This window comes from Natrix helvetica, assembly GCF_964273705.1.
Source record: "Natrix helvetica genome assembly, chromosome: 3".
Classification (NCBI taxonomy): Eukaryota; Metazoa; Chordata; class Lepidosauria; order Squamata; family Natricidae; genus Natrix; species Natrix helvetica.
Window position 1 is genome coordinate 163,821,293 of NC_138549.1, and position 12,229 is coordinate 163,833,521.

General features: G+C 39.5%; 1 protein-coding gene across 1 annotated transcript in view; it reads right to left on the reverse strand.

Annotated features, from left to right (window-relative positions):
- SYCP2 (synaptonemal complex protein 2) overlaps positions 1-12,229 on the reverse strand; it is a 62,787-nt gene that overhangs the window by 33,982 nt on the left and 16,576 nt on the right. Inside the window, exons 11-17 of the mRNA XM_081949185.1 lie at positions 11,334-11,476; positions 11,203-11,255; positions 10,695-10,740; positions 9,514-9,609; positions 8,068-8,128; positions 7,240-7,388; positions 203-277 (exon numbers count right to left, since the gene is read on the reverse strand). Coding sequence (XP_081805311.1) covers positions 203-277; positions 7,240-7,388; positions 8,068-8,128; positions 9,514-9,609; positions 10,695-10,740; positions 11,203-11,255; positions 11,334-11,476 — 623 coding nt within the window. The remainder of the gene's footprint in view (positions 1-202; positions 278-7,239; positions 7,389-8,067; positions 8,129-9,513; positions 9,610-10,694; positions 10,741-11,202; positions 11,256-11,333; positions 11,477-12,229) is intronic.

Below are 12,229 nucleotides of genomic sequence, written 5' to 3' on the forward strand. Positions count from 1 at the left end.
CTATATATTGGGATCCAATTGTTTGCTGAATAGGGGCAGGATTGATTTTTTAAATTAGGAGGAGGTTTTTATGAAAGGCACGTTGACAAAAATAATAAAATCTATTGTATATCATCTGTAGCTTCAAAATTTGCATTCCATATGTATTGCCCAGATTAAACACATGTATTAAAATATTTATCGTCGTAATTGAAATATTTACCTGTGATCCACTTTCATCAAAAACTACATGTACCATTGTTTTTGCAACTGACACAGTATTCTTCCTTGTAAACCCCTGAAGCAATATATAGGCAAAAAAAAGGAAGGCATTACATAAAAAGGTCATATTCTTTCTAGCTTAGTTTACTTTTATTTACATGTCATGTTACGATAAAAAGGTGATTCATTCGTTTTGTTGCTTTCTCTTTCATTGAGAAACAAATCCTCCAGATTGCAAACATTTATAAAATATTTTTTCGATTCTTTCATTCTCCCAGTAGGTGGAGACATCATCCAGACATGGGTATTCCAGCCAGTGTCCACTAGGACTGGGTCTACCAAATTGACAAGTTGCGCCCTCCGTGCTACTATTCCTTCGCTTAGAACATATCTTGGGCATTCACAATCGGCAGGCGGACAGCCTCAGCCGCATGAACATCAACCTAGCGGAGTGGAGCCTGCATCACAAGATCTTCCAACAACTCATGGAGAGGTACGGTCTCCCAATTCTGGATCTGTTTGCGATGCAGAACAACCATCAACTCCTCAGGTACTTCACGCGCTATGCGACTATGGGGGGCAGAGGGAACCGATGCTCTCAAGTGCAGTTGGCCTCGGGGTCTTTTGTATGGGTTCCCTCCAATTCCACTGATTCAGCGCATCATCTGAAAGATGCTGATCGAGGAAGTAGAACTGATTCTTATAGCACCCCACTGGCCCCGCAGGCCTTGGTTCGCGGATTTGATCAATCTATCAGTGGGCTCTCAGTGGCAGCTTTCTCAATTCCACTCTCTTCTTCTACAAGGCTCCCTCAGACACCCCGCTCTAGCCTGGCTTCGTCTCACCGCTTGGAGATTGAGCGGGAGGCCTTGACAGCAGCTAATCTATCACTTGAGGTTATACGAACGATCCAGGCAGCCAGGCATGCGTCCACTAATTGCATTTACGATGCCACTTGGACTCAATTCTCTTCCTGGTGTCAGCTACAACGAACTTCGCCTTTGCAGGCCTCCATGCCTAATATACTTCAGTTCCTTCAGCTGGGACTTGACAAGGGACTGTCCCCGAATACGCTATGTTGTCAGGTGGTAGCATTGTCCTCAGTTCTGTCCATCGAGGCTTCCAAGCCACTCTCACATCAGGCTCTTATTCGTCTATTTCTTAGAGGCGCTACCAATCTCATGCCTCCTCTATACATAGGTTTCCTTCTTGGGATATTGCCAAGGTCTTGGATGCCTTAACAGGGCCTCTGTTTGAGCCTCTACATTCAGCATCTTTGTGCCATCTAACAATCAAGGTTGTGTTTCTTGTTGCAGTCACTACAGCCAGGCAGGTGTCTGAACTAGCAGCATTGTCTACCAGACAGGACCTATGCATATTTCATCCTGACAGAGTCGTCCTCCGCCTGGACCCTACTTTCATACCTAAGGTAAATTCAGTATTTCATAGAGCACAAGAATTAGTGCTTCCTGACTTTTGTCCCAAACCATTACATAGCCTAGAACGCAAATGGCACTGCCTCGATGTGCTTCGGACCTTGCATATACATCAGGCACATGTCACAATTCTGACATTCAGAGGCTCTCTTTGTACGTTTCCAACCTGGAGGTAAGAAGGGGTCCAAGACTTCTTCTACAGATATTGGACATTGGGCTTCTCAGCGATTTCCAGAGCCTACATCGCTCTATCTATTCCGGTTCCACAACAAATCACAGCACACTCACCTGCAGCGCTGTCACTTCAGCTGCCTGGTCATCTCAGCCCTCCTTGGAGGAGATCTGCAGGGCAGTCATGTGGACAACATTCATCTGCCACTACAGGCTAGACAGATATGCGTTGGCAGATCTTCGGAGGGCGAGCATTGCAGCGGGTGGTGGCCCAACAAAGTCCTCACTCTGTTCCTTCCCATGGGACAGATTAGGCTTTGGTATGTACCATGTCTGGATGATGTCTCCACCTACTGGGATAATGGGCGTTGGTTACTCACCTGATACGCCCCTTCTCCAAATGGTGGAGACATCATCCAGCCCTACCCTGGGAGTTTTGTTCAGACTAATCTTTGTTTTTTGCCTTGACAAGGAGAGATCACATATTTTATCTGAAGTTGACACAGCAGTTTACCTTTATTCTTCCTTCATCTAAGCTGGAGAGGCTAGCACAGAGGGCGGGACTTGTCAATTTGATAGACCCAGTCCTATTGGACACTGGCTGGAATTCCCATGTCTAGATGATGTCTCCACCATTTGGAGAAGGGGCGTATCAGGTGAGTAACCAACGCCCATTTTCATCCTACTTGAAAGTAACACTGCAAATTCAGTATTTTTTTTAAAAAAACAACTAGATGTGAAGAGTGTATGTGTGCATGTACACACATATGCACACCTTTAAGTGACAAAGAGACAAAGAGGAGTAGGTAGTGGCCCTCCATAAACCAAAATAGTAATAATACATTCTGGATTAGTGCACTTGAAATTGTTATTTTATTTATTTCAAAATGACCGGTTTAGTTCAATGTAATAGCTGTCTTGCACCGGTCTTTTGCAGTACTCTTTTCAAATTTGGATACTGTCCCCTTTGTAAACAAATTACTAGTCTACATAGACAGATCACCTATCTATAATCTCTAATCTGTGCTCTCCAAGCAGAAATTAGGTGTCCAATTCGGCCATTCCACTCTATGGAGATGCCACGCTATCAGCCCCCCCTACCGCAAAGATCCTGCAGGAGAAGAGCAGTCTGGACAACTGTGGGATCTGGCAGGGTGGGAGCTGTGACCATAAACACAAAGCTTTTGCTGTGACCCAGCATAACAGATATAGCGCCCTTGCTGACCCTAATGGGGACACTAAAGAGACAGGTCAAGGTAGTTGTGATAATGATGACTCAAATAAGCAGGGGATCATGGTCCAAAATGAAGAACTTACTTCGGAAAGGCGAAATGGGGAACCAGGTATCACACATCAGTCGCACAAGAAGAGCAAGGTATGCAAAAAGAGAAGTCTCCTTCCGGTTGGTGATTCAATCATAAGGGATGTAAATTTAGGAAAGGATATGGAGGTTTTAAAAGAGGTCAGGTGTCTGCCAGGTGCTACTGCCAGCACAGACAAGACACATATTCTAGTCAAGAATAAAATAGTCAAGAATGCAAGTAAGGACTGTGATGTTGATGCTATTATACATCTTGACACAAATGATCTGTCCCAAAAGATGTACTTTCTGTGAAGAATGATTTCCAGAGCTTGGGGTATGAACTTAGTAGTATAGGTTGTAGGCTCATCTTTTCAGAGGTTTTACCAGTATATAAGGAACAAAAAGGGAAGGGCCAGCGTGTAGCAGAGTTTAATGTGTGGCTAAAGGAGTGGTGTGAAAGGGAAGGCTTTGGTTTTATTAGTCATGATGTCTGCAGCTGGTCCAATGAAAAACTGTACAAAAGAGATGGTTTGCGCCCATCCAAGAAAGGGACTGAGTTACTTGGCATTAAATTCACAGATTTTCTGGATAAACATTTAAACTGAACAGCGGGGACAGAGAATTAATTAATACAGAACATTTCTGTCCCCAGCAATCTAAAATTCATAGGGTTATCAGTGCATGTAACATAGATGTTTGTGTGGATAAGATTATCACTCCCGCTGTCAAGCAAAACCAAGCATTTAATAGTGAGTGCCATACCATATGCATGAATCATACAAGTGGCAAGAAAATAAAGGCAGTCAGGCATAACACAGGGTATGTAGACAGTAAACACAGGGTCATTCAAAATGGACTCAAATGTCTATACACCAATGCATAGAGTATGAGGAATAAACAGGGTGAATTAGAAATTCAAGTGAAAGAGGGCAGATACAATATTGTTGCCATTACAGAAACTTGGTGGGATGAAACCGACAAATGGAACATACAGCTAGAAGGATTTAAATTATTTAAAAGAAATAGACCAAATAAAAGAGGAGGTGGAGTTGCATTATATATAAGAAATAATTACCTCTCTACAGAAATAGAGCACAACAATGATGAGAACTATCTTGAATGCATTTGGGTCAATATTAAAGGTGGGGGGGGGGGAATGACATTGCCATAGGTCTATATTACAGGCCACCCAACCAAGCAGTGGAAGTAGATGAACTTTTTGCTAGTCAGCTACCTAAGGTATGTAGGAAGCACACCACAATAGTAGTGAGAGATTTTAACTACCCTGACATCAACTGGGAAACAAACTCTGCACCAAGTAGAAGTCCAACAGGTTCCTAACAAACCTAGCAGACAACTTTGTTTCCCAAGAAGTAGAGAAGGGAACAAGGGGATCAGCCATATTGGACTTAATTCTCACTAACATAGAGGAAATGATAAAAGGTGTTGAAGCCACAAGACCCCTGGGGGCAAGTGGCCATGCAATATTGGAATTCAACATTATGCAAACACAAGTAGTAGAACAAAGTCAAACTAGAGTCTTGGACTTCAAGAGAGCTAATTTCAATAAACGTAGAGAGAGCTTGGGAAAAATTCCCTGGATGAGAATCCTCAAGGGGAAAACAACCCAAGAAGCTTGGGAAATTTTGAAAAATGAGATTACAAAAGATCAGTCTAGCACAATACCAATGAAGAAGAAAAATAACAGCTCCCAAAACAAACCAGCATGGCTGCATAGAGAACTCTCTAACAAATTGAAAGACGAAAAAGATAAGTATAAAAAGTAGAAAGGTGGGAACATAACTAAGGCAGAATATCAGCAAATAGCTTGAGCATGTAAAGATGAAGTGAGGAAAGCTAAGGCTCACAATGAAGAAAGACTTGCCACAAAAGTAAAAAAATGACAAAAAAAAGCTCCTTCCAACATGTTAAAAGCAAGGAAAAAGTTAAGGAAACAATTGGTCCATTGCTGGGAGAAAGTGGCAAGAAGGTGACAAGCAACAGGGAGAAAGCAGAACTATTTAAGTCATTTTTTGCATCTGTCTTTACGCAAAGGGATAAAACAGTCCAACCTATCAAAAACAGCACCACAAAAATCAGATTAGGAACACAAGTTGAAATAGGGAAGAAAATAGTAAGTGAGCACGTGTCTACCCTAGGCGAGTTCAAATCACCAGGACCGGATGGATTACACCCCAGGGTTCTGAAGGAACTAGCAGACGAGATCTCAGAACCACTGAACTATATCTTTCAGAGATCCTGGAGCACCGGGAAACTACCAGAGGACTGGAAAAGAGCTGATGTGATTCCCATCTTCAAAAAAGAGGGAAAAAAAGATCCAGGAAACTACAGACCTATCAGCCTGACCTCAATACCAGGAAAGATTCTGGAAAAGATAATCAAGCAATGAATTAGCAAACACCTAGCAGCAAACAAAGTAATAGCCAAAAGCCAACATGGGTTTGTCAAAAACAGGTCATGCCAGACTAATCTTATTGCATTCTTTGACAAAGTGACAAAATAAGTGGACCAGAGGAATGCCGTCGATATAGTTTACTTTGACTTCAGTAAGGCTTTTAATAAGGTAGACCATAACCTACTACTAGATAAAGTAGAAGAATGTGGGTTAAACAGCATCACCACCAGATGGATTCATAACTGGCTGACCAACCGCATTCAACGTGTAGTCCCCAATGGAACTGCATCTACATGGAGGGAAGTATGCAGTGGAGTACCCCAAGGCTCTGTTTTAGGCCCAGTACTCTTCAACATCTTCATCAATGATTTAGATGAGGGAATAAATGGGGAACTCATCAAATTTGCAGATGACACCAAGCTAGCAGGAATAGCCAACACTCCAGAAGATAGGCTAAAGATACAGAAGGATATTGACAAACTTGAACATTGGGCACTATCTAATAAAATGAAATTCAATGGTGAAAAGAGTAAGGTTCTACATTTAGGCAAGAAAAACGAAATGCACAGGTACAGTGTAGGTAGTACCTTGCTCAATAGTAGTAACTGTGAGAAGGATTTTGGATTCCTAGTGGACAACCATTTAAATATGAGCCATCCGTGTGCAGCAGCTGCCAAAAAAGCCAACACAGTCCTAGGCTGCATAAACAGAGGGATAGAATCAAGATCACGTGAAGTGTTAATACCATTTTATAAGGCCTTGGTAAGGCATTTGGAATACTGCATTCAGTTTTGGTCACCACGATGTAGAAAAGATGTGGAGACTCAAGAAAGAGTGCAGAGAAGAGCAACAAAGATGATTAGGGGACTGGAGACTAAAATATATGAAGAACGGTTGCAGGAATTGGGTATGTCTAGTTTAATGAAAAGAAAGACTAGGGGAGACATGATAGCAGTGTTCCAGTATCTCAGGGACTGTTACAAAGAAGAGGGAGTCAAGCTATTCTCCAAAGCACCCGAGGGTAGAACAAGAAGCAATGGGTGGAAACTAATCAAGGAGAGAAGCAACTTAGAACTGAGGAGAAACTTCCTGACAGTTAGAACAATTAATCAGTGGCACAGCTTGCCTCCAGAAGTTGTGAATGCCCCAACACTGGAAGTCTTTAAGAAAATGTTGGATAGCCATTTGTCTGGAACGGTATAGGGTTTCTTGCCTAGGCAGGGAGTTGGACTAGAAGACCTCTAATTGTCCCTTCCATCTCTGCTATTGTATTGTATTGTAAGTCAGTGTCAACTCTTGCCAACTACCTGCAATTTTTATTTTTAAAGATTTCAGAAGTGAAATCTTAGATTACCTAGCTGGCCTTGTGCCTAAGGGAGGACCAAAACTCACAATCTCCCAGTTTCTAGTCTGATGCTTTAAGAAGAACACCAAACTGGCTTTCTAGATGATAAATTTATTTATCTATTTATGACTTATTATCTGACATGGTAATTTAAAACCCAGGAATATTATAGATTTTAAAAATGTAAACAAAGGGGTATCTCATTCTTTCTTTATTTTATGGTTGTTATTATTATTCAGGCAATAACTGTTGAAATTATGCTATCTTCAACCGCGTAGATACAGACAAGTATTGTCAACTATAAACATAATAGTAAACAGTGGTTAGTAATTTTTATTCCACAAGAGAAAAAGAAAAAAGATATTACCTGACATTTTGTTGCATCATAAACTTTTCCTACTGCATCTGTAATTTCCAATGCAGAATCGAAATGCAAGATTATTTTCTCACCTTCCTGGACACCAACAGATATTGGGTTGTTTAGATGTACCATTAGCAATTTCTCTTTTTCTTTTTCTATACAGAAATGAAACATATTATTTAATATTAAATAATTGTTTGTTGGAAGTAACGTACCGTATTTTTCAAAATATAAGACACACCTTTTTTCCTCAAAAAAGAGGCTGAAAATCTGGGTTCGTCTTATACATTGAACACAGCATTTTATGCCTCCCGAAACCCTTCCCCCTTCACCAAAATAGCCATGCATAGCCTTTAGGAGGCTTTCAGAGTGCTCCTGGGTGCTGGAAAGGGCAGAAATGAATGAAAAACAGGCTGTTTTTTAATCGATTTTGGCCTCCCCCGCAACCCTCAGAAGCACTCTATAAGCCTACTAAAGGCTATACACGCCCTTTTTAAATGAAAAACTGGCTGTTTTTTGCTCTTTTGGGGGGAGGGCCACGCCCCTAGGAGCACTCTACAAGCCTCCTAAAGGCTATTCATGCCCTTTATTTGACCTCCGTTTTTGGGAGGTCTGCAGAGTGCAAAAACTTTTTTTTTAATTTGCCTCTTCAAAATCTTGGTGCGTCTTATACTCTGGTGTGTTGTATACTCTGAAAAATTTGGTATTTGCTTTGCAAACATTAAAAAAACACCAATAAAATAGTAAAAAGTTTTTCTGAAATAGAAATAGAGATTTTGAATATACTTATCCTTAACATTCTGAAAATAAGAAATACATTAAAATCTCTAGTACCTTCAATTATGTAGGTCCTAACATCTTCTTCTGGTATGCATATAGTTTCCCACTGTTGACCCTAGAAGTTAAATTTATGAAAAAAGGAAGCACGATATTGGTTACTGTTATAGATTACAGCTGAAACTTTGGTGTAGTATTTCCAAAATACAGTTCTTCAGGATGCCAACTGTTTGTCAGTAGTTTGTGTTAATGATATTAACTTTTGTCTCTGGTACATATTTTCTTTCCCAACAGATCAAAACAAGAATGTGAATTTGATCATAACTTCACTGAAGGAAATTTTATGTAAACATAGGATATATATTTTTATGTACACACACAATCTTATATCTTAAAATAACAACAGTTATGAAACTGTTATTCACCCCTCTTTTGTGTTACCAGACAATAGGGAATTTAGATGAGCAGACAGTTGGTTTTGAAAAAGGAACAATGTTTTGCCTGTGAATCAAGGGCTTTTTCGTGTTATGTGCATAAGTGTTAAAATGGAATTAAACAGCTAAGTAGATTAATCACAATGACTTGGCAGTATGTGAGATCAAATGAAGTAGTCACGAGTAAGTGCTCTGGCACGCCAACGGCTCTGTTCTGTTCTGTAAAAAAGATTTCCAAATCCATCACTTAAGATCTCTAACTCTTTTGGAGACTATCTAGATCCCATTGTGAGCAATATGGACTCTGTGGTTTAGGAGGACTTTAATAACACCAGCCAAACTAAGTAGAAAATACTTTCAGAGGAATCAAGAAACCATTAGAATATATTTGTCTGAAAAAATTATTCTAATTTCCATTCCATCCTTACAAATTGGGAAAGCTGCTTAAATATTCAGTCTCAGCAGCCAATTATCTCCTCATGACGCTCTGCTAAATATTAAATCAGTCATTTCAGATCGTCCTGCCCAACTCTGAAAATCAAATCCTAAATATGCTGTCAGTGGTTACCACAACTTGAACAAGGTTCATCATACACATGTAAGTCCCATTGGGTCACCCATCCAGGAATCATCAACAATAAAACTTAGATCACAGATGTCATGCTGGTAAGATGATTGCTGGATAAAGGAATGCCTCAGCAACAGCAATGGAAAGGGGCTGATTTTCAGTGGGGAAGCATATGTGTATAATGTATTATAAAGCTTAATAATTATTTCATTGGAAAGAAAGTATGCATATGCAAAAAAACACTTGAGAAATGGTTGATATTCTTTGTCATGTCTGCTTTAAAAACCATGGATTCTTTTTTATATTTTAAAGATGATCATATTAAAACTTAACTGGCGAGATGCAGCATACAAGGAAGGAAGGAAGGAAGGAAGAGGGGAAGGAAGGGAGGGAGGAGCTTTTTTAACATTTGACTTTCACAATAAATTCTTCTGATTCTGATAACTAAAAAGATTGTTATAATCTTAAAAAGTTGGATTCAATAAAGAAAACTTAACCTACTTCATCATCTGCAGTAACATAGAAGGATATACTTTTACTACCAACGTTGAAGTCAATCCAACATTCATCAAGGTTTTCATCTGCTGGCATCTGTAGCTATAATAGAATCAGGTTTTTTTTTAAAAAAAAGAACCATTATAAACCTTTTATAACATTTTGCAATGTTCTCATCTTAATGATTATGGGTTATCATGCTGGGGTAAGTTGATGACAGTGTATTCACTCTTCTTGTGGAACAGCTTCAGTGCTTTATTTTAGTATTTAAACTTCAGTTTTATGTTTGAAAATAGCAACTGGGATTTAATATTTGTTTCAAACTCTAGTTAAAACACAAGGCCAGAACATAAAGCATAAAGCAAAGGCACAAAGGGCCAGGATTTAAAAGAAGGTGAGAAAGGTTATGCAGTTAATCAACATTCTCAATTTAGCTAAGTAGCTAATTTCTATCCTAAAATAGCTTATGTCTGAACAGGCTCTCTATACTGTGCTGATATCTGCATTCAAATGACTAGTTCTGATATTAGTTTAACAACATTCTGATCCCATTTCTGTTCTGACCCCCCTCTCCACGCCTGTGAATAAGCCAGAACACAGGCTTGGCTGTTTGCCACTATTTAATGAAGTAGATAGTAAGTCCTGCCAACAGAACAACACCAATAGCCCCCAGAAACAGACACGACTGGAAATACACAGAGATTCTCAATCACCAATTCAAACAGTTGTTTCCTGCAAATGTCCCCTCCCAACGCCTCACCTATAAGCTCTCTTGGGAGGGGCCAATCTACAACCACCTGTGCTAATTATCGTCTGTGAGCCTGCCTACGAAGCTGCTGCTTTCGTTTCTCAGCCCTTCTCACTCTAGCATCAGGGACTGACTGCCTTTGATCCTCCTCACTGCTCCATGCCTCAGGCACCTCCTGGTGGCCAACCAGCCCCTCTGGTCCCTGTCCTGAATCTGCAACCTGCACAGGGTCTTCCACATCAACCAGGGCAGACTGAAATGATCCCTCGCTATCTGAGTCCATCAGCAGCTCAAATGGATCCTGCTGGGCCACAACACATTTCTAAATCAAAACTCTTTGAATTATTACCAGTCAAATGCAAAGCTTCCAAATTCAAACAAAGCATCTCAAAGTTTCAAATAATATACTATGGAACCTAGTCAAAAGAAAAGAACTTACCTCATGTTTACCAAGGGCAGCTGATAAACAAGGATAGGTAAATACCCTGAAAGAGAGTACAGTATTTTCATAATAAAAGCAGAACTGGCTTACGTTTAATTGTTATGTTTTTGTTGTTGTTATTATTCATTTCTACTCAGAAAAATAGAATTCCCATTTCCATTCACCCTTTTCCTTTGGGGAAAAAAGTTAAAACATACACTACTGATAAAAACACCCTCCATAAGATATATGGAGTACTACTTATTATGTAATTGGTTTTATCCTAGCTTTTGCCATAAAATAAGACACATCCTCAAAACACTGATGAGATAAAATTTAACTAAATGCACTAATTAAGTTTCATTAACAGCTAATGCTACATCTGGATTGCTGATGTTGGCAAACATGAATAACAACTTCAGAGAATGATCTTGTAACTCTTATTTTTTTCAACATGAAAAGCCGTGCTCATTTAGAGTGTATATTCTGTAATTAGAAATCTGTATTTGGTTAATATTATGCATACCTTCTTTTATCTCCAAGCATGCCATTAACTTGGTTAAGGAACTTCCTGCAGTCCTGTTTAAAGAGAAAAGTAGTATAAGCTCTTTGACAATTTTGCTATTTTGAAAGAACCAGTATTTGAGTATAACTTACTGTTTCAAACTCAGAATCTTTAATTTGTTTAAATGCACTGCTGACAAAATCCATTAGAAACCACTGGTTTGCCAGCTCTCTTCTTTGTTTTTCTGATGTCATTCTGCATAATGCTTCAGTAATGGCAACTTGGAGATCATAGTCTATAATACATATGGCAGGAGCATTACCATAAAACTTTTTGATAGTAATTAAATGTTACTGCCTCCAAATTAACCATATATACACATTCACAAACAATACATATAATTTGTTGCATATATCTGAAGTACTCAATGTAGTGTTCATAGGTATGAATATATTTGTGAACACGTTTCTTAGCAGCCACAAGAATCTCTGCCACTCTATTTGAATTTTTAAAACATTATTTTACTTCTAACAAAATGGGAAGATAGCTTGTAAGCCAGTACCACCTGCATTTTCAGGACTCCTTCAAGATCTATATAAACCTCAGAGATATTCTTACAAAATAAACATGGTGGCTGGCTATTCTTCAGTTCCTTATTTGAAAGTATTTTCCTACCTCCTAGGAAAAAGAAATCTCATGAAATGGTCCACCCCCTGCTCTTAAAATTCTAAACACAATCACTAGCTTAAAACACTCGGACTTAACTTTAAGTTAGGTGCTGCATTTAAATACTACCTACAATAGTCGAAATAAAGCAACTAAAATACAGAACTGACATGTCAGGAAAAAACAAATAAGTAGCAATAGCACTTAGACTTATCTACCGCTTCATAGTGCTCGACAGCCCTCTCTAAGCGGTTTAGAGAGTCAGTGCCCCCCCCCAAACAATCTGGGTCCTTATTTCACCAACCTAAGAAGGATGGAAGGCTGAGTCAGCCTTGAGCCATGAGAATAAAACTGGAGAACTACAGGCAGCCGGCAGTCAGTA